The sequence below is a fragment of the Ursus arctos genome, unplaced genomic scaffold, assembly GCF_023065955.2.
Source record: "Ursus arctos isolate Adak ecotype North America unplaced genomic scaffold, UrsArc2.0 scaffold_3, whole genome shotgun sequence".
Lineage (NCBI taxonomy): Eukaryota > Metazoa > Chordata > Mammalia > Carnivora > Ursidae > Ursus > Ursus arctos.
This window is the reverse complement of record NW_026622985.1, coordinates 37,419,761-37,445,602: the sequence shown is the minus strand read 5'-3', so window position 1 is coordinate 37,445,602 and position 25,842 is coordinate 37,419,761. Positions and strand designations below refer to the sequence as shown.

At 51.0% G+C, this 25,842-nt stretch overlaps 2 protein-coding genes across 2 annotated transcripts; one reads left to right on the top strand and one right to left on the bottom strand.

The window, feature by feature from the left end:
• The first annotated feature begins 656 nt into the window (after window positions 1-656).
• DLX5 (distal-less homeobox 5) lies at window positions 657-4,844 on the top strand. Its single transcript, XM_026513771.3, has 3 exons — window positions 657-1,113; window positions 3,007-3,191; window positions 4,278-4,844. Exons 1-3 carry the CDS (start codon window positions 759-761, stop codon window positions 4,605-4,607), a joined length of 870 nt encoding a protein of 289 aa, XP_026369556.1. The 5' UTR covers window positions 657-758; the 3' UTR covers window positions 4,608-4,844.
• A 10,560-nt stretch (window positions 4,845-15,404) lies between these two features.
• On the bottom strand, window positions 15,405-19,385 carry DLX6 (distal-less homeobox 6). The gene is made up of 3 exons (XM_026513759.3): window positions 18,968-19,385; window positions 17,501-17,694; window positions 15,405-15,656 (listed from the first exon to the last, which is right to left on the bottom strand). The coding sequence occupies exons 1-3, from the start codon at window positions 19,383-19,385 to the stop codon at window positions 15,405-15,407; spliced, it is 864 nt and encodes a 287-aa protein (XP_026369544.2).
• Between the last annotated feature and the right edge of the window lie 6,457 nt (window positions 19,386-25,842).

Genomic DNA, 25,842 nt, shown 5'->3' with positions numbered 1-25,842 from the left:
TCAGTTCCTTCTCTCTTTGGGTCCTACATCCCTGCTCCCTCCCCCCATTCCTTGCTTTGATTCCTCATTTCAATATCAATGTTCAGTTCCACACACACACACACACACACACACACACACACCCTGCAAGCCACAGGGGTAGGACTGTGGGGAACAAGGAAAGACCGACGCCCACCTCACCCCCCAAATATGTGCATTTTCCGAGGCCGCTGATTGGAACACATTGTCTCCAGACATTACTGAGCTGGGTGTTGGGGCTTCTGCGTTGTCTTCGGTATTCACTGAAAACAGATTGACTGAGACCCCCTCCCCCAGCAAGCAACAACACACAGGCGCGCGCGCGCGCGCGCACACACACACACACACACACTCCCCCCCCCCCCTCCATTTTTTTTCTCTCTCTCTTTTTTAAGCAATGCTTTGTTGTGCTAAAACTAGTTGGACGAGTTAGGGTGTTGCTGCTGCTCCCGAGGCCCTGGCCAATGGAACCCGATCCACCCCGCTGTGCGTAAGCGCGCAATTAAGGATTTAACCAAGGCTGTGCTGCGCCTCAGCCATCAGTCAGCCAGCCGGAGACAGAGCCTCCACGACTCCCAGCCTCCTCCTCGCCGCCGCCGCCTCCTCCTTCTCTCCTCCTCCTCCTCTTCCTCCTCCTCCCTCGCTCCCACAGCCATGTCTGCTTAGACCAGAGCAGCCCCACAACCAAGCCGGGCAGCAGCCGCCGCCACAGCAGCAAGGACAGCCGTCGCCTGTGAGCGATGACAGGAGTGTTTGACAGAAGGGTCCCCAGCATCCGATCCGGCGACTTCCAAGCTCCGTTCCAGACGTCCGCAGCCATGCACCATCCGTCTCAGGAATCGCCAACTTTGCCCGAGTCGTCGGCCACCGATTCCGACTACTACAGTCCCACGGGGGGAGCCCCACACGGCTACTGCTCTCCTACCTCGGCTTCCTACGGCAAAGCGCTCAACCCCTACCAGTACCAGTACCACGGCGTGAACGGCTCCGCCGGCAGCTACCCCGCCAAAGCTTACGCCGACTACAGCTACGCCAGCCCCTACCACCAGTACGGCGGCGCCTACAACCGCGTCCCGAGCGCCACCAGCCAGCCAGGTACGGGGGGCGCGGGATCGGGGCAGATACAGGGGGAACCCGGATTCTGGAGGGGCGAGTTGGGGGGGCTGCGCCAACCATTACAGTGGGGGCGCCCCCGGCAGAAGGGAGGGGGGCCTGGACTCTGCAACCGAGAGACGTTCTCTAACGCCAGCATTTTAGGGATTCTTGGAAGAATCCTCCCCTCGGGCACCTGGGGGTGGGGGACCCTCAAGTCTCTGGATTCCCAACTTGCCTGGTCTGAAAGCCAACTAGGCTGAAAAGGGGGTAGGGGTGGAGAGAAGAAAGACTCAAGCAGCGTGAGTGGCGTTTGCGTAATAAAGGGGAGGTTAGTTGTTGGAATTTTTGGTGAGCGTGCTCCGTTGGTGCGAGTGGGAGTGGAAGGCTGCCTCAAAGACTCTGTCGGGATTAGTCTGAGAGCAGCCACGAGCCAGCGTGGTGTCGGTGTCCCCGGGCGCGCGGAGTGGGGGTTGAGGGCTGGGGAGCTGGAGCCCGCCAGAGGAAGAACGCGCCGAGAGCCTTGCGGTTTATCCAGGGCATTTCCAGAAACAAAAAGCCATTTAAGGGTGGAGGAGGGTTGCTGAGGGGTCCCTAAAATTTGTCTTCCTCTTCCCCACCTCCTCTCTTTTCGCCCGCCTTGAAACTTAGTTGGAGAGTTTAAGAGGGCTAGTGAGCTTGGGCGGTAAGAGAGAGGCATGAGGTCTCCTTGGAGAGGTTTTGCTGGTCAGGTTTGATCTCTTCCCACTAGCACATTAATAATCCTGCTAATATTAGCATCCCTTCTTTGGCGGAATCGAGACCACAGCCCTCATTCTCCACCCTTCCTCTCCGAGGAGCTTGCCACACACGCCCGCGCGCGCGCCCGCGAGCGCGCGAGCGCTCACACACACAGACACACACACACACACACCAATGAGAGGTTCTCCACCCCTTCCAGAGATGGGTGGTTTTGATAAGGTGGTACTTTTCAGAAAGGGGACTTGTGGCCCCAGGGTATGTTTGTAAAGCTGGCGTTCAGAAAGTCCTTTTCTCCGTCTATATTCACGACTTTGAGAAATTCATCCGGACCTGCCTCCCCTTTCCTACGAAAACACCCTACCACGGAATCCTTTTCAATGTGTGACTCTTGCTAAATTTTAAAAGAGAACCTAGGGGGTGGTATGTCTTCGTTCCTTTCAGTGTCTCTGTATTTCGTGTATAAGTGAAAGATTTTTTTTTTCCTTTTGGCCAAGAACTTATTAAGTCTATTTGTAAAAGAAACCAGACACATCTGTGCCCTCGCAGATCTGCAGGGAGATTATGGGGGCTGCATAATCGGCCCTCTGTCTGCAGCGGCCTGGACCTCTTGCTGCTGAATTGAAGGAGCATAGTTTGCTTGTGGGTCTTTGAACTTTGGAGACCTCGGTTAGCGTCTTCCCTGCCCATGCGTCTGGTCTCTGCGGGCGCCCGAACAGACGCCGACAGTGGGGGCGGGGAGGGGGGGGTCACGGCCCAGGGCCTCCCCCTTGAAGCTCCAGGAGGGACTGGCCAAGCTTGCCCCAGAATTGGGGGTGAGCACAGGGTGGGCGTAAAAACAAGTCAGGGTGAAGCAGGAACTGCAGCAAGGGCTAAATCCCAAACGCCAAGAAGGGAGCTGTGCTGTACAAAGAGCTTTGCACAAGCCCACAGGAACCTGCATGAACTGAGTAGGGAATTAATCAAACTACCTGGCTTTTCCATGACTTGGGGGAGGGGCATATTTCTCTGGGTCTTGTTAAGAGGTGATATGGGGAAAGACTGAAGACTGCGTGGGTAAAACAAAACAAAACAAAACTCAAGGACTGTATTTGAGAGTTCTGCAAAAGAAACATCGTCTGCGGACAAACTCTAACCGGGTCTATTTTGATTGTTTAGAGAAAGAAGTGGCCGAGCCCGAGGTGAGGATGGTGAATGGCAAACCAAAGAAAGTTCGTAAACCCAGGACTATTTATTCCAGCTTTCAGCTGGCCGCGTTGCAGAGAAGGTTTCAGAAGACTCAGTACCTCGCCCTGCCCGAACGCGCCGAGCTGGCCGCCTCGCTGGGACTGACGCAAACACAGGTAAATCCGGCAGCGGTGGGGCCAAAGCCCCGCCTCGGCTGCAAGGCCGGCTGGGCCGCGCGGTTCCGTCCCGACCGGCTGGAACCGATTGGATAGCACCTCGAGAAACTCACAGACAGAAAGACACGGACCCCGCGCCCTTACCTCCATGAGTCAGGCCAGGTGTCGCCGCCGTGCGACGGTGGGGATGGGATGGAGACGCCGTTCATCCCCCTGCTTCGGGCCTCCAGGGGCGAGGGGCCAATTTCCTAGATTGGAAACAAGGGGAGGGTCATTTCTAGGACACCCTCGAAGCCTGGAGAAATTGGTTCTCTGCACAATGGAGACCCTTTCGGGGGAGAGCAGGGCCCAGAGGCCTCGCGGTGGTCTCGGGCCGCGAAGGTCGCCTCCGGCTGGAAAGCTGAAGGGTCACGCCCTGCTCCTGCGGAGCTTTAGGCCGTAACAGCCTGAGGGTCGCGAAGTGGGGGGAGCTGTTGTGCGGGGAAATCTTCCCCGGGTCGTCCCATTCCCTTCACTCCTTCTCCAGCTCTGCTGGGGCCTATAAAAATTAATAAAGAAAGAAAGAAAGAAAGAAAGAATGTTCGAATCGCCGCCCAGAGCTGCAGGCGCATTCTGACCTTTGGAAGCTGAGGAGGGAGTGGACGAGTTGGGCGGCAGATTGGGACACTGCTCCTTTCCCTCCACGCTGGCGCGCGCGCAGCCACCCCGAGCCCTAGCGCGCGGCTCTCGGGCCATTGTTTTGGAGACGCTCGCTACGCCGCGTTCCTTGCGCACCGCGCAGGCCTACACGTGGGCGCTCGCTGCCTGGGACACTCGCGCCCTCCTCCCCCAGCCCAAACAAAAACTAAAGTCTCAGAGTCCTGCCCTCGCAGGGGCTGGAGCGCGCCTGGCGGGTCGGGGTGTCCTCCGGGGCCCCTGATCCAGGCTTGGCCTCAGGCTCGGCCCGCTGACCTTAGGCCGCGAACTGCGGTGAGCCGCCAGGTCCGGGCCACCTGGGGTCCCAAGATGCCTGCAGTCGCCACTCTGGGGAAGGCGCGGGCGGCCTCTGAGTGACCCGGTAACGTGTGCCTTTGTTCCCCCACCCAGGTGAAAATCTGGTTTCAGAACAAAAGATCCAAGATCAAGAAGATCATGAAAAACGGGGAGATGCCCCCGGAGCACAGCCCCAGCTCCAGCGACCCTATGGCGTGTAACTCGCCGCAGTCTCCGGCGGTGTGGGAGCCCCAGGGCTCGTCCCGCTCGCTCAGCCACCACCCTCATGCCCACCCTCCGACCTCCAACCAGTCCCCCGCGTCCAGCTACCTGGAGAACTCGGCTTCCTGGTACCCGAGCGCAGCCAGCTCTATCAATTCCCACCTGCCGCCGCCCGGCTCCTTACAGCACCCGCTGGCGCTGGCCTCCGGGACACTCTATTAGAAAGGCGGCTTTCTCTTGCTCTCTTTTTTGGGACTGCTGTGTTTTGCTGTTTTAGAAAATCATAAAGAAAGGAATTCATTTGGGGAAGTTTGGAAAACGGAAACAGAAAGATTCATGTGTAAAGCTTTTTTGCATGTAAGTTATTGCATTTCAAAGGACCCCCGTCCCCCCTTTTTTTACAGACGAACTTTTTTGCGCAACTGTGGACACTATCAATGGTGCCTTGAAATCTATGACCTCAACTTTTCAAAAGACTTTTTTTCAATGTTATTTTAACCATGTAAATAAGTGTAGATAGAGGAATTAAACTGTATATTCTGGATAAATAAAATTATTTCGACCATGAAAGCTAAATGTTTCTAAAAAATACTCCTTTTGCCCTCCTTATAATAGGCTAATGACGTTTTATGCAGGCAATTAAAGGAAGACAAGCTCTGCAGAGATCCCAAGGGCAAAAAGGCAAACAGAAATTGGGGGCTGCATGGATGCAAAACTACATGTGTGTTGGATGCTGTACTCTATGTGTCTATATACATATTTGGCCTGTTTATAGTACTGCCATAAAATATATATTTAGGGTTTTTTTTTGCCTAACCACAAAAACATTTAGATAATTTTAAGTTTAACCCCAGATTGTTTCAGGTAGAAAGTAATGCTGGAATCTAAATCCGGTCCTCCCACCCTGTGTGTGAGTAAAAAAGCAGCAGAAACCCATCAATAACCACTCCAAATTCTAAGCTCAAGGCAATTATCATGGACAACTCCCCCCCCCCAACAACCTCAGTGTATTGGCAGAGCAATTAGACAAATTACACTCCCTTCAAATGGGAGCTTCCAGAGATGAGGACAAGAAGAAGAGGAAGAAAAAGAAGAGGAGGAAGAAGAAGAAAAGAAGAAGAAAATTTTCCTTCCTATTACATTTTTTAAAAAAATATGAAATGTTTGCAGCATGGCAAATGGTAGTGTCTCAGACTCCTTGGTATATGATTATAAATTTATTTGAGCTCTTTCGGAGAGAGGAAAGGATCACAGGACTTGAGAAGGATGATAAACCTAAGTCAGTAGGGCAAGCAGGGCATGATGGGTAGGGGGCATTCCTTCTCCTGTCAAGAGAGGGAATTGTAGTGTGGAGGACAGGAATGAAAGCGTCTGGGCTCCGTTTTGATTTCATCTTGTGTGAGATAATATTATATATATTTTTCCCCTCCATCCTCTTTACCACTCCAGGTGGTTTTTTCAGGAAGGAGGTCTTTCTGCTTTGCTTTTATCTAAAACAGTGGCAAAGTGGTTCCAAAGGATGGGAAATTGAATGTTTGTAGGGATCTCTCCTTTGTGAAGCCTTCTTTGGGGCAGAGAGGAAGGACTTGCAGCAAATTTGGCCTATGTCCCATCCTTTTCCCTGCACCCCTGTACGTAGATATCAACACCGTCACCAGAGCTACAGCCTGGTTCAGAGCTGTGCTCTCCGGCCTGACTTGTGGGCATCTCTTTGTCATTTAGTGCGCCTGACTCTGTTTCCTTGGGACACCAAGGGAAATCCTATGTTGGAAATTACAAGATACGTGAGATATATTTTACAGCTAGGAAGTCAGCAGCAATAAATGTGACAAAAGAGTCTTCTTAAGTTGGGGGGGGGTGGAGATTAGCACATAAAAAATTACATCCTGTCATCTGAGGATTTCTGAGAAGGTTCTTCCAGGGTTGGGAAACTAGACCTGAAAAGGCACGCTGCGTGCCCGGAGGGGAATTTCACCAGTGTGTTCGCTCTTTCTCCTCTCTCCCTCTCCCTTCCCCTCCTCCCCATTTCCCCGACTCCCTTCCTTTCTAGACCGCTCCTTCGTAACGGCTAGGGCCTGGGGAGTGGCGGGGGAGGGGGAGAGGATTTCTCTAGTCCTGGGCGCACCGTGCCAGGCCCCGGGGCAGCACACGGGTGGGCCTGGGCGGTGGATCCCTCCTCCCCCACCTCCGAAGTGCAAGCGGCCGCTTCTCTGGTCGCAGCTTTCCTCCTCTCCATTCTCCTCCACCCCCTCCTTTCTCGCAAGAAGTTCCGGGTGGCGACGCGCTCGGGGACAAGCCGTAGGAACCCCCACTTCGTTTTCTGCGCTGGCAGAGAATGGGAGGACCCTAGGGAAAAAGTGGAGGGATCTACTTTTCTGCTTTTCTTTCTTCGTTTGAAAAGATTTGGGGAGTTTCCTTTATACCGAAGCCACGCTTTGTATCTGGGGAATCCGGCTTCGAGAAACCCTGCGCCGGCGGTTGGGAGCGCCAGCTTTCCCCTGCGCCCCCGGGTGCGTGTTTGGAGAGGCTGGCGGGGGCGCACCCACTGTACTCTAACATTTCCCATCCACGGGCCGCCTGAGAGCGGCAGGACTGTGCTTGGAACCTGCTCCTCACCTTTCTGCGCACGGAGAGGGCAGATATTTTTCCAGCCGTCCCTGTCGTCTCCCCACCTCCATTCCTGGCTTTGAAAAGGGGGGTCCCTTCTCTACCATCCCCAGTCACCGGACACGGTCAAGCTGAAGGGAGGACGAGTTCGGATTTTTCCCGGGAAAGGAGAGAGAAGCTCTTCTTTCATGACCACCCTTCCACCCACAGCCTTGACGCTGCCTGTTGTTAAGGACACTAGTCTCGTTGCGACGCGGGCAGGCATAACGCCGCGCGGACAGACTTGGTTTCAGGATTCCTTTGCTTGTGCTAACCTCACTTCTTCCACTCGCAATGGTCTCTTCTCTCGCGCGGTTTTTTTTTTTTTTAACTTGGTCTGAGAGCCATGGACAAAAATATTCTGGCAAACCATTCTGCAGCGGGTTTTCCCTGGCACCATGGGGATTCTCCCAGGAGAATTTAACTCCCTGCAGTCCTGCGCCCAAGGATGTAAAAATAACAGATCTTCAGCAAAGTCTAAAAATATCTGTGTGATGTTTCTCTCCCTTGCCCTTCCTCCCACCTTCCCTCTTTCTCTCCATTGTTTATTCCTGTATCTAATATAAACGTGTACTACTCCCCGGCATATATGCAGTCTGCCTGACACGACTCTGCCGGGTCTCCATTTGCGCCTTCCGGTCGATCCCCACTTGCCTAGCTTTCAATCTAGTGCTCCCAAGATGTTAAGCCCACCCCAAAATTTAATTTTCTTTACCGTGGGCCTCTTCACCATCCCCACCATACTCCCAAGCCTCTACCCCTATTTTCAGACCTCACAAAGCCCAGGAGGTCCGGGGCATGCCGCAGGGCCAGTGCGATTCCTTGGTGCCCTGCCCGCCTCCTGGGCCCTCCTGTAAAAGATCAGATAAATTGGTCTTTTGTTTGAAGCTCTTGTTGGATTAGGCGGATTTCTGCCCCTTTTCCCCCCTTTTTCCTGGCGGCCACCTCCTTGTGGAACAGGGGGCGGCCTGGGGAGCCGAGAGAAGCCGCATTCCTGTGGGTGCCAGGCGGCTCCAGTGCTGAGCCACAGGGCCTGAGACACACACACACAGAGGAACCCGCAGACCTCGCTGCCCTTGATCTCTCTCTCTCCCTCTCCCTCCCTCCCTCCCGTTGGGGCACCCACCCGGGAGCCTGTTAACCCACACTCAGATCCACCCAGGTCTCGGCCTCGGGCAGGAGCGTGGTTGACCCGCACACCAAACACACGCACACACCCCCTCCTGGGGACATCGGCCAGGCCAGGATCTCCCCGCCCATGCCAATCCTTTCTCTCCCGCCCCTTATCCCACAATCCCAGACGCGCCGGCTGGCCTCCTTTGGCTTCTTTGATCCCATAGGACGCCCCACGGCTCGCGGCGTCCTGGCCGCGCCGTCCCGGGAGTCGCCCACAGCGCGCCAAGGCCTGGTGGTGCTCTCCTCCTCCCCGCGCGCCCGACAGCTTACTCCGGCCTGACACCACTGGGTCTCCTGAACTCCCCCTGCCGAAGCGCAGGGGATGCCTCCTGGAACACTGCCCCCTGACCCCCGCCCTCCATCAGCGCTTCCTTCTATTCGAGGAGAGGACCCTTAGGGCTACCCAACCACTACCCTCCCCGCCTCATCCCCGCAAGCCCTTGGATCGCGCGCCTCCCACTGGCCACTGGGATCTCGCCAACCCGGAGCTCTCCAGCCCTCTCCAGAGGCACGCCCTGAGGACAGACGCCCTCCAGCACCTCTGGGAAGCGCGCCACGACGGCGGATCCGCCTGCGGTCACCCCTCTCCTCCACCCTTAAGCACCCCCCTCCCACAGCGGCTGGGTGGAGGCTTCCGCCTCGCGTGAGGTTGGGGAGGGGGCGCTGCGGCTCGCTCCCCGCCCTCCGCTCTCGTTCCCAGGTTGCCTGCGGCCCCTGCATACTGTACTTGGTTTTTTCAGACTCACAGCAACTCTGGGCGTCGAAAACAGCCCAAATAGCGGTAGCACATGTGGGATTGGCTAAATATTTTTCTACGCAGCCCCACCGCCTCCCCCCGCCCCATCCGCGTTTTCTTTTGCATGCTGACAAGCTTTAGATTCCCCTGTTGTACAGCGCAGAAAGTGTGCGTCGTATCTACGGTGGAGGGGCGGGCGGCGCCTTCCTCTTCAATCATCCAGGTTGCCCCCTGAAATGCAGTAACCCGTTTTATAGGTCGGGCTCTAACACTGAGGATGGGAACTTGGGGAACTTACATGAATCTGTCTTTAAAGGAGATGAGAGTTTTGTTCTGCAGCAATGAATGTTTCTGTTCTTTTGTTCGTTGGGACTTAGTATTTCTTCTGATTTATGGGGTCTGTAGGAGTCTTTGCCAAAAGTGCATGTATTATTGAGTCTGTCCCACATCCTAAACCAAGATTTGTATAAAACCGTGAAATACCACACGTTACGACCTTTCCCACAGGAAGAAAAAAAAATGGCTTCATAACATCATTCTACACACACACACACACACACACACACACCCTCCAAATTTCAGTAATGATTCTATCTCCACCATACACAGTCTAGTGTATTTTTTTTAAAAAAAGAATGGGTGGGGGTGAAGGACGATAAACAGTTCCCAAGCTATGATTTTTTTTAAACATTCTTTTTTTTTTTTTTTTTCCTTGCAAAGGTGAGAAGACAGAAATCTGCCACTGGAAGCTTATTGTCATCCAAGGACTATTTCTGCCACTCACCACTTGCAAGGTGGGATATAGGGGTAGGGGAAGAGGCAGAATGTGGACTCAACTTTCATCTATAAACAGGGACCACTAAACAGGGAACATTTCATTATTGCCCTTAAATTCATAGAAGCTAGGAAGCCTGCTGGCCACCTTGCGGGATGGCCCTAGTTGGGCAGCTCCCAAGTCTGTGAGTTGTTGGGAGGAGGGAGAATCATCACATACTGTTCTAGAGCCTGGAAAGGATGCCCAGGAAATTCTCCGTAGACATGGTGGAAAATTGAGGTCCTGGGGATATAAGGGTTTTAGGTATCCGAACAGGACCCCCCCCCCCCCAGGAACCAGAACTAAACTCCAGAAGTTTCAGCCAGGGCAGGGCTAACCCTCCTGGAAACAACAGCTAGAACCCAGGGTTCACTTTCACTCTGGGACCAGCAGAGTACCCCAGCCTCCCTCCAGACTCTCTTGCTCTAACTCTGACTCCCTTTCTCTAGGGTCCTTCCATATTTTAAGGGACTGACCTTGCTCTTTTACAACCATGTCCGGGAGCAGGAACAGTCCTTTATCAAAAATACTGGACTTTCTGGAATCTAGAAAGAAACACATCAGTGACTTATAGCAATAGAAGCAGCTGCACTAGTTTATATGCGAGGTGTTAATTAATAAAAGTTAATGATAGGATTAAAGCCAATAGTCAGCCTAGCCAAGTGGAGGAGACAGCTTCCCAGCCGGCTTTATTTAATTAGCAGCAATTAATACGTTTTCTGCTAATATCCTTTAGGACTCTCAATGACTTGTTCTCTGTGAAGAGAATGGAGATGGAGCTCAGGAACACTTACAAGCACCCAGGGCATTTTGCTCTGATGACAAGAGAGATTGCAAATTCATTTAAGCAAATGTTCATAAACAAGTGACAGGCACACTCTGAGGCAGCCTTGGTGGAAACAATGGTGAAACTGACAAATGTTCTTTGCTTGGGGGAAGGGCACTTTTCTTTCTTAAGCAAGGAAATGCTTTAGCTGGGAAAACAAAGACAGGAGGCATAGAAAGGAAAGAAAGAAAGAGAGAGAGAAAAGAAAGAAAGAAAGAAAGAAAGAAAGAAAGAAAGAGAAAATTATTTCAGACTCCAGGCAGAAGCACATGCAGCAGCCCTTGCAAACACATCAGCCCTACACATATTGAAGATTTGTACACGTAATGCTTCAGACCACTGATTTGCTATTTTCTTAATTCCCGCTCTTCTTTTTCCATATGAATCAAACAGTCTTTTGTCCTTCAGGGTTTGATTTGATCGCTACTGTTCACATTTCACTTTTGTATTTTCCTCTTCCTATACCATTACTCATTGAGTGCCCTGTGAAATTACAATCGTACATTTTCAACTCAGCAACCCATTTGCAGTGCAAAAATAGGGTCTAAATAATGGCTGAATTAGCCCTACTGGACAGTTTCAGATGTAACACTCTGTAATAATTATATTGCAGGCTGGATTAGGATGCTATTATCATAATCTGGACGTTTACAATTATCTGTAATTTGCAAAGATGCGCCAGGTCTTGATTACAGCAGTTTTTTTTTTTTTTTTTTTGTATCACGCTAACCATCACTAAACAGTGACAGTAATAACAGCTAATTTTGCTGGCAATATAAGAGGTGCTGGGGTGTGCAAACAATTTCACACCTGGATGTGCTCACTCAACCAAGAATATAGAGAAAGAGCTTCTGCCCTGAGACTCAGACAAATATTCTCCTCTGCTTCTGTTCAGTATAGATTTCTAGACCCTGATCATTGCTTAAGAGATATTCACTGGTGGTAAGTTTTTATTTCTTCCATACTTCAAGGCACAGTTCATATTTCTCTTCTCACACTTTCCAAGCTATATGTGTTGCTGTTGTGATTTATTATAGACTGCAACTTTGCTTTATAGATTTTTCAATTCTGACCTTTTATCCCCCTTTAACAGTAAAAGGGTTGTCGTTCTGGTGAGTAAAAGGATTCGGGTGAGATTGGGATCCTTAAGAACTCAATATGTCTTTTTTGCTTTCTATGCTATTGATGTATTTGGTGCAGCTTGTGACTGGAGACTGCGAAAAAGACCAGGTTTCTGTAAGGTGTGGTGGGAGCCGGCTGGAGATTCCAAGCTAAAATCTATTTGGAAATTGTTACTCAAAGCTAGTCCTAGGAGAATTTAAGATCTTTACATGTGCCGATGAGTGTAAGTTTGGGGGCAGCGAGAGAGCAAACGGAGCTCGCCCCAATGCTCCTTTGGTATCACAGGTATGCGGACATTTGCAACGGCAGGTGTAGCCTGCATCTCTCGACTGCATAGCCCCTTCGACATTTTCCTCCACTTGGGAGAAAGTTTCCGGAATAACTGGCCCCTAAAACCCTCCAGGGCTGCTTTGCAAGGCCTTTGCCTCAAGCTGATGGGGGAGAAGGCGGGGGAGGGGCGGGATGCGGTTCGTACAGCTATTGCCCGCGGGGCCCGAACGCCGCGACCTTGGGGTTGGAGGGGCATGATTGGCTGAGACCCAGAACCGAGCTGTGGAGCCGAGGAACCAGTCCGATTTAGGAACGCACCAAGGAAGACTCTCGCAAGAATTGGTGCTGTTTTATCTATAGATGACGCTGTTTCCTGACCCTGTAGACATTGGAAGCAGCTCGAGATGTTAAGTGCAGGATCCTGAGAAGTCTTTGCCTCCCTCACCCCTCTGCAGAAAGGCCTTTCTCTGGCGGCGGGAACCTTTGGACTAAATTGTGTCAAAAGATAATGAGATGCTTATTGGCGCCGAGAAGAAATTTCCCCCTTCCCCTCACCCCCGCAGCTATTGTTCTCTCGTTCTTTTTTTTACCTGGAAAATATGGTCAGAACGAGGCTCTAGAACGCCAACTCCGCGGAAGTTCGAACGTGGGGAGACGTAGGCACCGCAACTGGGCGATGCCTTTTACTCACGCCCCTCCTACCAGCCTCTCTCTCTCTCTCTCTCTCTCATCAGTTTACTAGGGGGTCAATACTTTCTAAAGAGCGAAAATATTAACCCTTTAGGTTCAGAGGACCCAGAGGAAGCTCAGTTCCAAGGCTAGTTCTTGGGAGGACCCCTTCGCAGAATTTCTTGTTTAATTAAACTCAAGTTGAGAGAGAGAGAGAGAGAGAGAGAGATCGTTACAGGCGCATCATGACAACACCTCCAATGTGTTAAAATGCATTTGCTGGGTTTCAGAATTCCATGCACTCACAGTGGTTTGGCATGCGTCTAGTAGATTTTTTTTTTTTAAGAAAAATTAGTGTTGGTTTCGATGTATGGTAGCTTTTTCTCTAACGTAATTTGAATAATTCAGCAAAGCCCCACTACCAGCTGTACTTCTGCAGCCTCTTCCATTCTTTTCAGCATTATAATTTTGGTTAATTTTCAATTTTAGGTCCTACGTCTCTGCAATTTGTGTATGAATAACAGAATAATTTCCCTCTTTTGTTTCGCCTTTCCTGTTCCTGAATCTAAATAAAGATGGCTTTTTAGTATTAAAAGTGGAAGAAAATTACAGGTAATTATCTTTGACGGTAAAAACGCTGTAATCAGCGGGCTACATGAAAAATTACTCTAATTATGGCTGCATTTAAGAGAATGGAAAAAAACCTTCTTGTGGATAAAAACCTTAAATTGTCCCCAATGTCTGCTTCAAATTGGATGGCACTGCAGCTGGAGGCTTTGTTCAGAATTGATCCTGGGGAGCTACGAACCCAAAGTTTCACAGTAGGAAGGGGGAAAAAAGAAAAGAAAACATTTTTCCTAATGTAACAATGCGAATGCTAGAAAATGACAAGACTGATCGGTTTTAAACCATTCTGAGACTGACTGAGCGTGGAAGTTGCTCAACAAAAAAAGGAACGGGTATATTGGTAAGTAGTCTTTGCTTTGTGTCTAATTATAGTGACTGTCCTTTTGCACGACTGTATGTCGCTGTCATTATATGGAGCACTCTGAGTATCTCTATTGACTTCTGATAAATGGCTCAGTGGTTTCAAGGTTCATAATTTGAAGGATGCCCAGGTCTGTAGCCATTAATTCTCGCAGTATGGGGCTTCCTGCTTGTATGACGAAAGGGCTTTTCATTTTCATTATTTCTGTGCTTTCCACAAGATCGGAAGGATGTATTTCATCCAGGATCATGCATTTTCCTACCTAGCTAGCTTGCAAAGGGTGTAAACATTAAGTAGTTATAATTGTGCATTTACTTTGTTTTTTTTTTCTTGTATTCTTTTCTCTTGTTTTTTTTTAAAAAAACTGCTTCCAAACAAAGACAAATACAGCTGTATTATTTTGGCTGAGGAAAGGAAAAGGAGAATACTCGGTTTCAGCACTGTTAACTACTGGATGTCTAGAGGTTAACCTGGGGATAGATCATTCTAATGTTTTTTTTTAAAAAATAAATAAATGTGTAGAAATTACAATAAAAATATAATATATAAAGGAAGCTGAGAAAACATCCATGTTTAATGTTAAAATAAGACAAAGGCTAGTGCTGCAAACTGACATCTTTGCAGGCACTTGACGTTTATATATAGGGCTTCCCATATTAGGAAATAGGAATTCTTTTAAGAGTGATAGAAAATATACTGGGAGGGAAGGAGGAGGGGGTGGTGAGATAGAGACACACAGTGAGAAATATACAGGACACTCCCAGCGTTTTGTGGCTTTTACTCCATATATGAAAGAAGACAAAACCATACAAAGTATATGTACAACTAAAATTCAACAATATATACAGAAATGTTTCTCAATATAAACGTCCCTATTAGCTTAGTGAATGCCACCAATTCACCTAGTAAAGGTATCAAAGCAATAGAATGGTGATTTTGGTTGTTTCTTCTGTCTTTCCTGATTCCAGTTCAGGGTTTGGGGGTGGGAAGGGGAAAGAGTGGTTTTGTTTTGTTGTTGTTGCTGTTTTTTAAACATCATCATTCTTGCTCATTGCATTTTGATAAAACATGCAGCGTTCCCTTTGTGGCAACGTTCTAATCTTACAGCCGATGTTTCCTTTTTCTTTAGAGAAGGGCTGTTATGTGAGGGTTTTTTCTTTTGCTTGCTTTCTCTTTTCTTTTCCTTGTTTTTTTTTTTTTCTTTTTTCTTTTTTTTTGTCAGTCTAGGATTGGTAAATAAAAATGCAGGAGCCCGAAATGCTTCTTTTTCATCATGTAATGTCTTAAGCTCATTAAACAAGTAAAAACGCTGCCATGTTTGCGCAGATTCTTCTGGTGGGGGAAATGTCTGTAAAAAAAAAGTCGTTTTGATGGATACTCCCAAAGAGAAGAGGAGGCTCAGAGCCTGGATCCCAAAGGGTAAGGGAAAAGGTCCTTGCAGTGAGGGGTTTCAGGAGCGCTGGCATAGAAACCAGTCTCTCTCTCTCTCTCTCTCTCTCTCTCCCCCTAAAATGCAAGATCAGTTACTGAGGCTGCTCAAAGGAAAAAGCAGATGGGGAAAGGAAAGGGAAAAAAGAAAAGAAAGGGAGAGGAGAGGAGAGAAACAGAGAGAGGGAGCACGAGAGAGTGAGCAAGTGCCCAGACTGTCTTGCTACGCAGAGGAGTTCTCCGGAGCCTGCTCCGTTGGCTGGGTTTGGCAGACGCAAGCAGGTCCTGGATCCTCCTTGCCTTGTTCAGACGTTTCCCTAGGGTATCAACTTCCCTCAGACAACTCACATCATCTGTGGTCTCTGCATCGTGTCCTGGTGTGGAGAGGAGTACCAATGCGAATAGCCGGGCACGTAGCTGTTGGGGGGCATACTGACGCCCTTGGCTGAGGCAGAAACGTCCCACACAGGAGGCAGCGCCGGCGAGCGCGGCGACAGGGCCGCTGAGCCTGGGAGAGGGTCGCTCTCATGGGGGTTACTGCCCTGCTTCAGCAATTTCTTAAACTTAGAGCGTTTGTTCTGAAACCATATCTTCACCTGGAACGACATGCAGCAGTGATCATTAGGTACAGAAAAAACATCGGACCGGTACTTCTGTTCGAGGCTTTGGAAGCAATATCCAAAAATCAAAACAAAACTGCAAATGCCAAGTGCCCACCTTCCTCCACCTCTCTCTAGCCTCCTCTCCCCCACCCCGCCCCAATTTACCAGGTATCTTATCTGGACACCTAAAGTCATTGTAACTCTTTCTTCAGTGGGAGGCAAGCCTAGGTTTTAAACAGCAGCATAAATAAGAATGAAGGCGAATAAGACGGTCAGGTTTAAAGTCTAAAGGAGGATTTTTAAATGGAGAACGTTTCAGATGAAAGCCAGTTGAATGCACCCGCTGATAGTCTGTGTTTGTATTGACTGACCCCCCAAAACCCAGCATCTCTATGCATGTACAGTGAGCAAAGGGCTGTGAACAGAGAAAAGCCTGTACATTCATAACCAGTGCCTTGAATATACCTCTGCATATATTGCACGTGCATGGAGTATCTTTCTCCTCAAGTAAATATATCCTCATAATCCTGTAGGGAATGGGGATGGCACCTCCCTAGTTCCCTACTTTGTATGTTGCTTAGTCAAACTGTGGTCAATCATCATGACATGATTGTTAGAGCAGCTGCTAAAAGTCAAAGGGCTCCTGAAAATTAAATGTGAATCAGGACTCTGGGATGGGAGCGTATCTAAGCTAACATCGCAGATCTACTTTACTTGAAGAAGGAAATTCTATGGTGCCACTTTTTAACCTTTAAAATTCCTTAGCCATAGGAATCTGCTTTCGAAGAAGAATACAAGTTACTGAGTAGCAGGAATCCATTCATATCAAACCCCAAATATTTCCAGTGGCAATATGGCAAGAGAAAGCAGACTGAATTGAAAAGAAGAGCTTAAGGGGCATCTGTTCTAAGGCACCACACACTTACCGGCAAGAGTCTCATAAACCCTGGGGTCCCCATGCTGAAGATCACCCACCTCACAGGAGGCCTACCAACCCATGCAGCTAAGTTAATTGACAAGGACCAAAACCACAGGTGATTGCAGCTTGGCTTTATGACCAGGGTCCTAATACACCTACTTAAGCCCCTTCCTGTGAAGTCTAAAATGCCCCATATGTCTTTCAAATTAGTAGGACAGGAGAACTTCAGCCACTGTACTTAACTGAGGCTTCACCTGCTGTAATTTGGTGAACATTCCTCTTTGATCTCCAGCTCTGCCATTGCTCCCCAGTCCTGTCCTCCAGGGAGGTACCTCAGCCTGCACCAGCCAGTCACCCAGGATGACTTAAAACATCGAGCTTAGGTCCATCTTCAGAAAAACCCACCTCCCTATCCTATGATGGATGGTTTGCACCTTGGTCCCTTTACTAAATCTTCTTGGAGGCTCTACCCACCCCCTCCTTTTCATTTCCTAATTCTAGGTCCATGAGGTGAAATCCTTAATAAGTCCCAGGACCCACAAATAGATCCTTAAGAAACATAGGTCTTATTCTGTCTCCTGGCCTGAACATCTTTTCCTCCTACATGCTTGTTCTCTTTCATGTTGTTCTGCTCTGGAATAGGCCTCGATTAATTTATGAGTTTGGTCACCAAAGGACATTAGGCTGGGGTGGGGTCGCCGAGGGTTGGGAGGATGTGCAAATCCAATCCAGCATTGAATACCAGGTCATTTATTCCAAACTGTGTTGTCCCGGAAAGTGCGTAATGGAGCAAAGGCATTTGTCATTAAGCTCCTTCCATCCTTAGTTGACTAGGCCCAGAATTGCTCCTGATGCGCTCCCTGCCCGATCTGTAAGCAGGGTCAGCGTTTCAGGGATACCTGGGCTTCTCGGGAATTACCTGTGTTTGTGTCAGTCCTAAGGAAGCTGCCAGTTCAGCTCTCTCGGGAAGGGCCAGGTACTGAGTTTGCTGAAAGCGATGGTTTAAAGCCTGGAGCTGCAGGCTGGAGTAAATGGTCCGAGGCTTCCGAATCTTTTTCCCTTTTCCATTGAACCGGATTTCCCCGTTTTCAATCACTGTGGTTTTTTGTTGATCTGCAAGCAAAAAATACAGAGGAGCAGTCACCCGTGAGGCCGCTGCCGCAGCCTCCCTGAGCTCGGTCCGGCCTGCGCCGGGTCTCCCCAACGCCCAGAAAGGATTTCTTCAAAGCGTCCCCACGCCACCCTGACCTCTCTGGGTTCACAGTGCCCGGGTGCCTCCTGTGGGTGCGAAAGCTTCTTCCCGACCCTAACTCCGGCCCTAATAAAGTGCGGGCACTGGACCGCGGGAGCGCCCCCGACCCTGGGGCAAAGAGCCTCGCTCTGCCGCTGAGGAGGCGGCGCCGGCCGCTCTCGGTGGCGCGCGGCTCTGCGGGGCGGCGGCTCTCGCCGCGGAGCGGGGGCCCTCGGCCTGGCTTTACAGCGCCTTAGGCTGTGCTTGGGCCACCCTGATGTTTCTGGGGCCAGTTGACTTGATGTCACTAGCTCCAAGCCCGGTGCGTCAAGACCCTCGGCGTGTTCGAAATGATTCTGCTGAGAGGGACCGAAACCCCAAACAAAACACAACCAGCCACTCAGACCAGCTCCGGAACAGGCTGAGCATCGCCTGGCAACTTTGAACCCCTCGGGGTCTGAGAACCGTCCGCCCGAGGCCCTCTGCTTCGCCTCACGGAACAAAGGCGCAGCCAACATTGTATCGAAAACCCAGAGGGAGGGGGGCCTGGTCAGGGGTGGGGGGTGGGGGACATCTAAAAGCCCGCAGCAAAGAGCCCGATTGTCACCAGCTTAACCACAGCTAGAGGCAACGTCAGCGTCCCTTCGGGTCACCGAAGCGCACCGGGCGCCACCCGCAAAGTAGGCCACTGGCTGCCCAAATTGGGTTGGGGAGCAAAACACGCTCCCCAGTTCCGGCCCAGAAATGTCCCCAGTCCTGCCAAACGCCGGTTACAGCCCGGAGGGGAGGAGGGAGGCAAAGGGCGCACGGACCCAGCGAGCCGGAGCGCGCAGTGCGGACCAACTCGTAGAGCGAAGCCAGCGCGGAGCCGGAGGCGCGGCTCGAGTGGCGCGCCGGAGACCAGGGAGCAAGGCCGGCGGCGCCGCTAGGAAGCCGAGGGTCCGCGGCGGCGAGAAGGGGCCCGACTGGGCGGAGGCCGGCAGGCAGGCGCCAGGCGAGCGGGCGCGCACGAGGCCTGGCCGGGGGCGCGCCGGGCCGCCTGGGGGAGGGGGCCGGCGGAGGCCCGGGCGTTGAGGAAGTGAGCGGGGCGGGCGGGGTGGGGGGCAGCCGGGAGGCGGGAGGCGGGAGAAGCGAGCTGCCCCAGCGGCCTCTCACCTGTGTCGTCCCCTCGCGTCTGGGCGGCCGCGCTGCTGTTGTGGTAGGACTGGAGGTAAGGGCTGTGCTGCGAGTGGCTCATGTAGGGGTAGGCGGCGAGCGAGCGGTGGTTGTAGGAGTTGCCGCCACCCGACGCGTAGGGCGAGCCGTGGTGGTGGTGCTGGTGGTGGTGGTGGTGCGAGCCGGCCGCCGCCGCCGCCGCCGCCGCCGAGTGCAGGCAGTGCAGAGGGTAATGCGCGCCTGCCATGGCCGGGGAGCTCTGCTGCGAGTGCGGCTGTGGCGGCGGCGGCGGCGGCGGCTGCTGTTGCTGCTGCTGCTGCTGCTGTTGCTGCTGCTGTTGTTGCCCGAACTCCATGAAGGCGGATTTGGACGAGTCCTGGCCTTCCAAGCCGTCAGCCATCGTAGTCATGGTCATCATCAAAACTTTGGGGGCTGGAGAAAGCCTTCTCCCGGGTTTCCTCCACCCTCCCCCCACTTGGCTCGCGCCGCTCTCCCCTCTGCAGCCACCTTAGCTCTTGGGATTCTTGCAAAAAAATAAAAAATAAAAAAAAATTTAAAAAGAGGGGGTGGAGGTGGTTCTCCCTCTCCCTCGCTCTTCTCTAATATATATATTTTTTAATATAAAGAGATATAGTGAGCAGGGCCTTGTTAACTCAAAGGGAGGAGGAAGGGGGAGGGATGGGAGAGGAGAGGGGGGAGGGGGGAATCTGCTCTCCCCCCCTTCTTTCCCCCCTTGGATTTTTTGGGGGCTGGTGCAGTTTAAGGCAGAGATTTTAAGGTGGATTCTGCGAAAGTTGCGCGTCTGCTTTCAGACTTGATGCAGACGCCACGAGTCGAATGGTTTGTCTCCAAAGGGCAGCGCCTCCCCATTGGTCAGTCGCCCCCTGACGTCACAGGCGCACGGCTTCTACTGGTGTGTGCGCCGCTCGCCGAGTTCTTCGCCTACCTTCGGCAACTCCAATCCCAGCCTCGAGCTGCAGCCGGGGGCCGCGCGGCTCCGCGCGCAGGGCTGCCGCCGAGGGAGGTGCCTCCGCCCGGCGGGCCGCCGACGCCTCCCGCCGCAGCTCGCGCCCCCGAACCCGGAGCCTCAGTTCCCAGTACCGCAGCCAGTCCTGGAACAGGCTGGCCGGAGGCCGCTCTCCCTCAGTCCCCTTCCACCCCAGCAGGCTGCCTGTTCTCAGAAGCAGTGCCCTCCGCATTTAAAGCGAGGCCCCCTCCCTTGACCTCTTCTCCACACCCCCCTCCCTCAGTCCCACTGTAGTCCCGCGGGAGCGCCCTGTCACCGTGTATTTTTCTAGACGTACTTTATTGAAACCACAGAGGGAAGAAGACCCCTACACCTGGGCCCCATCCCTTGGTTGGGGGGAGGGTAAAGAAAAAGAAAAATCAGACCCTGTTTTGGCGACGTTCCTGCCGTTTCAGGCCGTAGTCCCCATATATTGAACAAGAAAGGGGGAGGATATTTTCCCCCCAGAACGAAGCAGCCTGTTCTGAAAGCGAATCGTTGGAGGACTGACAGTAATGCATTTTTTCCTATTGAAAACAGAAGCTACTGTAATGCTTTCAAATATATGCAAATGATACATGCGGTTAGTGGTTTGGCAAATCTTGATTACAATATAAACTACCCAAGTAAAAGTGCCTTCGTCCTAAATTTGTCTCTCGATTACAATTCCAATTGATTTTATTTTATTGTCAACATTGTTAATGATAAAAATAGAGTCGTTTTACAGTTATTTTTACTTTCTGGAAGGAGGCAATTAGAGTTCTAATCAGGAATACACAAAAATCTCCCATGATTAACTGCAGTACTTTGTTCAAATTGCTGCTATAAAATTCAGAACAATTTGCCTGTAATGATTATGGACTGGGTTTATTTTGGGAGGTGGAATAAAAGTGGATATAGCATAAATTATCCTCTAATTATACACCAGTGTCGCCTCAATTATCCTCTTATCAAAATGGTTGTCTAACTGCCGCATTTAGTTTCAATTCTCTCCTTTTTTTCTATAAAAAGAACTTCATACCTTGTTATTATTAATCCATTTATTATTTGCAAGGGGATTTATATCCGCACATCCAGGTGGTAGAACCACTTCTCTTTCAAAGATGGACTGGGGAAAGACTTTAAGTTCAGAGCAGCCCAGGGCTGCGGATCTAGCCTTTCTCCTTCTAATCTCCAGACCCACTCAGATCCAGGCAGCAGAGCAGAGACAGCGGAGTCCCGGAGCGCAGCTCAGGCCCGGCCACCAGGTAGGAGAGCCGGACTCGGGACCAGGCGCCAAAGAGGGCAGGCCGGGGCCGCTCCAGGAGTCGGGTCCCGGGACTGCGGGGAGGCGCAGGAAGTCTGCACTGTCAGTGGATCGGGACTGGGTGGGCACTACATGCAGACCCCCACGGGCTCGGCGCCAGCGTTCAGTCCGCGACTAGACCCAAACCGCGAGCCTTTGACCACACGGAGAAATGCACAATCTAACATCTCCAGGTCAACGTGTCTAGAGGTTGCAGGGACGAGTCTGGGTCTTTCTTTGGGAAAACTACTGGGACTTGTATGCACCCTGTTCGCTTGGACTCCATAAGTTATGCGACCTCAGGAACCCGAGAAATTGACAAGTTTTTGGTTCTGCTCGCCCCGTAACTCCAGGAAAGGTGGCTGCAGCAGTAGCAGCTTCGACTCTATTTACACACTGTGCGAAGCTCTGCAGCGGCGGCTTATGCTAATTGATTTACCCAGCTCCCAGCCCGGGGTCTCCAGGCGTCGCCAGGCTAGTTTGCCTTTTTCTTTTCCTTTCCTTCCTTCCTCCTCTTTATCACATAACCTGAAGCTCGCTGCCCTGGGTTTTCGCCGGGGTTCTCAGGGAAGCAGCGTTTACTCTCCTCTCCCCTCCCTTCCCCAGCCCGCCGCGCTTAACTTCTTGAGCCTCGGGAGCCGGTTCAGTAACTCTGAATTCATTTTTAAGTGGCGTGCCTTGTTCCCCTTCTTTTAACAAGAGGTGCACTTTAACACGCGAACCAGTAACCCGATCCACGCGTTTACAAATCGGCAGTGAATTAAAACAACAACAACAAAAAGCTTCAAGGAAAATGAAAGATGGGCTGGGTAAGGGGAAGACGTGTGTAGGGTGTGTATATGGAGGGGCAGAGGGGAGGTCAGAAAAAGAAGGCCCCCCCCCTTCCCCGGCGGGCTCTCGGTGCACCCGGACTTGGCGCCGAGCTTGTTTGTAGTGTCCTCCAAGCTAGCAGGTAGACGTGGCAATTTTATTGCTTTATACCCTGCAGCTTGCTGTTAACACGGTGAAGGCGTTTCTTTCCCCCCGCCCCCCAACCCTGTGCATGTCTCTGTTTCTCTCTCTATGCTCGCAGGTGCACCGCTTTCCTCGCTGGCTTCCCCAACTCTGGCCGCACCCGGAGCGGGTCGGGTCGTGGCGGGACCGCAGAAGGTCCCCGCACTAAACATCAGATACAGGGCTCAGCAGCCCCTATTTGCAGTGGGTCCCCCCCCCCTTGTTAATTCCCAAGAAAGCCTGGAGGGCTGGAATTGTCGGGGTTGTAGCTACAGGGCTCTCGTCTCACTCCCATTAGAGGATAAAACCCCCCAGCACTGTGTTCAGAGGAGCAAGTGTGCAGCTACACCGAAGTAACAGTTGTCGCCAATGGGAAAGGTCCTGCTGAGCGCCAGACTGAGTCAGTCAGTCAGGGGCTGGGGAGCTGAGCGGGCGAGGGGTCCCTCCCGCCTCTGTTTAGGTCTCCGTGCGAGTGTGCTGGATAGACTACCCCAGTGCTTGAGCGTCCGGCTTTCCGGCGGGTCCAGGGAATAGCTAGCCAGAGAGCCAGTCCGGCCCCACACAGTGTGTCAAGGTGGAGCGCAGCTAGTGGCTGCCACGTGTGGCCTCCACCACCAGCCTCCGCTCGAGGAGTTCGGTGCGCAGTGGCTGTCCCCCGCAGGGGCCGCTCCCCGCAGGCGTTTCTCTCCCACTGAACCCTGCACCTCGGCTGCGGAGTCCTTCGCCCCGTGTCGTGAGCTGCAATCAGGAGCCGAGACGAGGCACCCCTAGTTGGTTCTAGTCCAGCGCGCACCTCCGGCCCTTCTGAGAGGCAAGAACCTTCGGATTCTTCAGGGCCTCGCAGAGAAGGTGCACGTTTCAGGGCCTCCCGCCACCCGCCAGGCTCTGGCTTCTACCTCTTTGTCTTGCGGGCTGGGGATCCCAGGCCAGCCCTTGGCAGTGGGAGGAGGTGGGCAGGCGAGTCCCGCGCTGTCTTTATCATTCAAAATAGAAGTAAAGCCGGCAATCTGGAGGAGTAGAAGGCCAAAGGCTCTTTTAGATCCGGTAATCGGTGAGGGTCAAATTCACTAAGAAGTTTGAGAAGGCAGACTTTGAGGCCTAAACTGCTTTTTGCCTTTAAAGGAGTCGAGGTTTGGGGGCTTGTATTCTAGCTGTCAATGTTATTTAGAGAAAAATCACGATTGTCAATATAAGACCGTGTGGGTCAAGGCGCCCAAGGCCACTGTGGGAAGGATGGGATCTCTGCGATGGAAATCCCCCTGCTGTTTGGGCTATGGAGGGGTGTTAGCCCGCTCCCTTTGGCCAGAGAATGGGTTGGGTGCTGACGAGGGTTTGCAGCCTCTGCGCCCTGTAGAAGTGCATTGAATCCGGGCAGGGCCTGGCTGGGTTTGGTTGCTAAGTTGGGCTCAGTTATCACGTTAATTCTAAGGAAATTAGACCTCAATAAATAGCCTTTGAATTCAAAGAAATAACTCGGTATTGATTTACATAGCCATGCTAAGAACCCCCTTCTCAAGCAGAGACATTGATGGAAAAAAATTCCTGCTAGTCTTTTCCCCATTCAATGTAAAATTCTGTTTGTGTACTTGTGTAGGGAAAGGGTGCTTGATATCCTGGAAACCCAGGCACTCTTTTCCCCTCCCCCAACCCACACACCTGGGAAAGCTTGGGAGTAGAACAAGAGAGCTGCCTCTTTCTCTTTCTTAGCCCAAGTCAGTGATGTTATGTTCAGGGGTAAGCAAAAGTATCAGACTATTCAAGAAAGCACTAAGATTGTGGCATTATTTTCTCTAGTTACAAAACATAATGCCCATATTAATACCCTCCCCTCCCAGGCTCCCCAAAATCCAGCTAAAAAGTGGGCCCTGTTCACTCCACACCCAGAAAGAAGCTCACTGAAGTCTGGAAACAACATCTCCCTCATCTCTCCAGTCTACAGTTCCAAGAACTAGTAGCTCGGATGCTCCAACATGGATGGCACTCACTGGGAGCTTCACAGACTTTTCTAGACTGTTCAGTTTGGAGAATATTAATTAAGCATGTTTTAGCCTAGGGGCTCCTACTCTAGGTCTTTTCAAACCTGGGCTCCAGGGAAGTTATGAAAGCAAAGCCAACCAGGTCCTCAAATTCAACGCCTTTGCCTCTCCCTGACCCCATTCCCAGACTGTGAGAGCATCCAAAGCTTTCGTAACAGAGGGAGCCAATATGCTGGGCCTACAACATATTCAAGAGGGAAAACAACACATGTTTCTACCACCCCCAGTTTGGGGATTGTATATAGAAGTCTTCCCTCCCTCCCTTCCTTTCTTCCTTCCTTCCCTCCTTCACCTCCCTTCCTTCTCCCTCTCTCCCACCCCTCTCTTTTATCAAGCATAGGACCCCACTCCCTAATACACAGATACTCTTCTTTCTCTTAGGAGGGGTAAAAAAAAGAACTCAATAATGTTTAAACATGTAGATTAATACAAAAATAAGTAGTGGTATTTATCTTTTTAATCTGTTGGATAAACCAAGGCCGAGCCTGCCATATTTGCCCTGGTGGGAATTGTAGCGGGGCAAAAGGGGAAGGGATAGGGTGTTAGAAGTCAGCTTTAATCAAGCCAGTCTTTGGAAACTAGGACCTCCTGACCATTGGAGGATCAATGCAGCCCTGGAGTGGCCGGGAACAAGCAGCAACAGGAAATGGCAGACTATTTTTAGGATAATAAGGAGTTAATATAGCTGGCCAAGCCTCTTCCTAAATGCCTCGAAGCATCCTCTGTTTTAATTTCTTCATCCCTATATCAGCAGTAACATAACAAAGTCACAGCAAATGGCTCAACAGGAAGGGAGAGCCAGGCTTAGGACAACTCTTGAGGAAAACCTGGGGTGGAAAATATCCTCTTGCTATCATGTGAACTCTTAGATGCTTCTCTTGTTACAACAGAAAAAGAAATCAAAACCATTTTTCATTAGAGAGAGAGAATTGTACCTGACTACCCTTGTGATAGAAATGCTCTGGTGATTTTCATATTCATGCCTATTTATAGGCACTTTGTATCCCCTTTATTTCATAACATCCCAGTAAAGGGAAAGGTAATTTATTAGATATTTAGCAAAACTTTCCTTAGGGGGCAACCTATTGGAAAGCCCTTAGAAGTGAGGGGGTTGTTTGTTTGTTTGTTTGAACCCATTCTCTCCTCTGTGCCCTTTCTCTTTTCTTTTGCTCAGAGCAAATCCTTTCTTATACAACTCTAGGAGAAAGCAAGCCCCCTTTCCGTCCTACCCAGGAGAATGAAATAGTATTCTTCTGTAGGTCTCAATAATTTTGTGCAGAGTCATCTCCCCCCCGCCTAAGCCCCGTCTCTGTCAAGTGAGGCTCCCTGCCCCACAGAGCTCAAAGCCTTTGCTTCTTTACATACTCACTGAGAGTTGTGTCCATTTTGGATACGTATTTGAGTTCATATTTGAGTTTGCCATTTTTCTTCCCACATGCATTGTGGAAACGGAGGCAGAGAGAGTAGAGAAGCAGGGAACATACAAAGGGAGTTGAAGAGAGATACAAGAGAGTGGACAAGAGAGAATTGAGTGTGAATCTGCTTCATTTGGAGA

What these genes read in the sequence shown, in the direction of transcription:
- DLX5 (XM_026513771.3), top strand. Translation starts at nt 759, where the DNA reads ATGACAGGAGTGTTTGACAGAAGGGTCCCCAGCATCCGATCCGGCGAC. An exon ending in GAGCGCCACCAGCCAGCCAG is followed by an intron (nt 1,114 to 3,006) that starts GTACGGGGGGCG and finishes TTGATTGTTTAG; the next exon opens with AGAAAGAAGTGGCCGAGCCC. An exon ending in TGGGACTGACGCAAACACAG is followed by an intron (nt 3,192 to 4,277) that starts GTAAATCCGGCA and finishes TCCCCCACCCAG; the next exon opens with GTGAAAATCTGGTTTCAGAA.
- DLX6 (XM_026513759.3), bottom strand. Translation starts at nt 19,385, where the DNA reads ATGATGACCATGACTACGATGGCTGACGGCTTGGAAGGCCAGGACTCG. An exon ending in GACGCGAGGGGACGACACAG is followed by an intron (nt 17,695 to 18,967) that starts GTGAGAGGCCGC and finishes TTTTGCTTGCAG; the next exon opens with ATCAACAAAAAACCACAGTG. An exon ending in TAGGACTGACACAAACACAG is followed by an intron (nt 15,657 to 17,500) that starts GTAATTCCCGAG and finishes ATGTCGTTCCAG; the next exon opens with GTGAAGATATGGTTTCAGAA.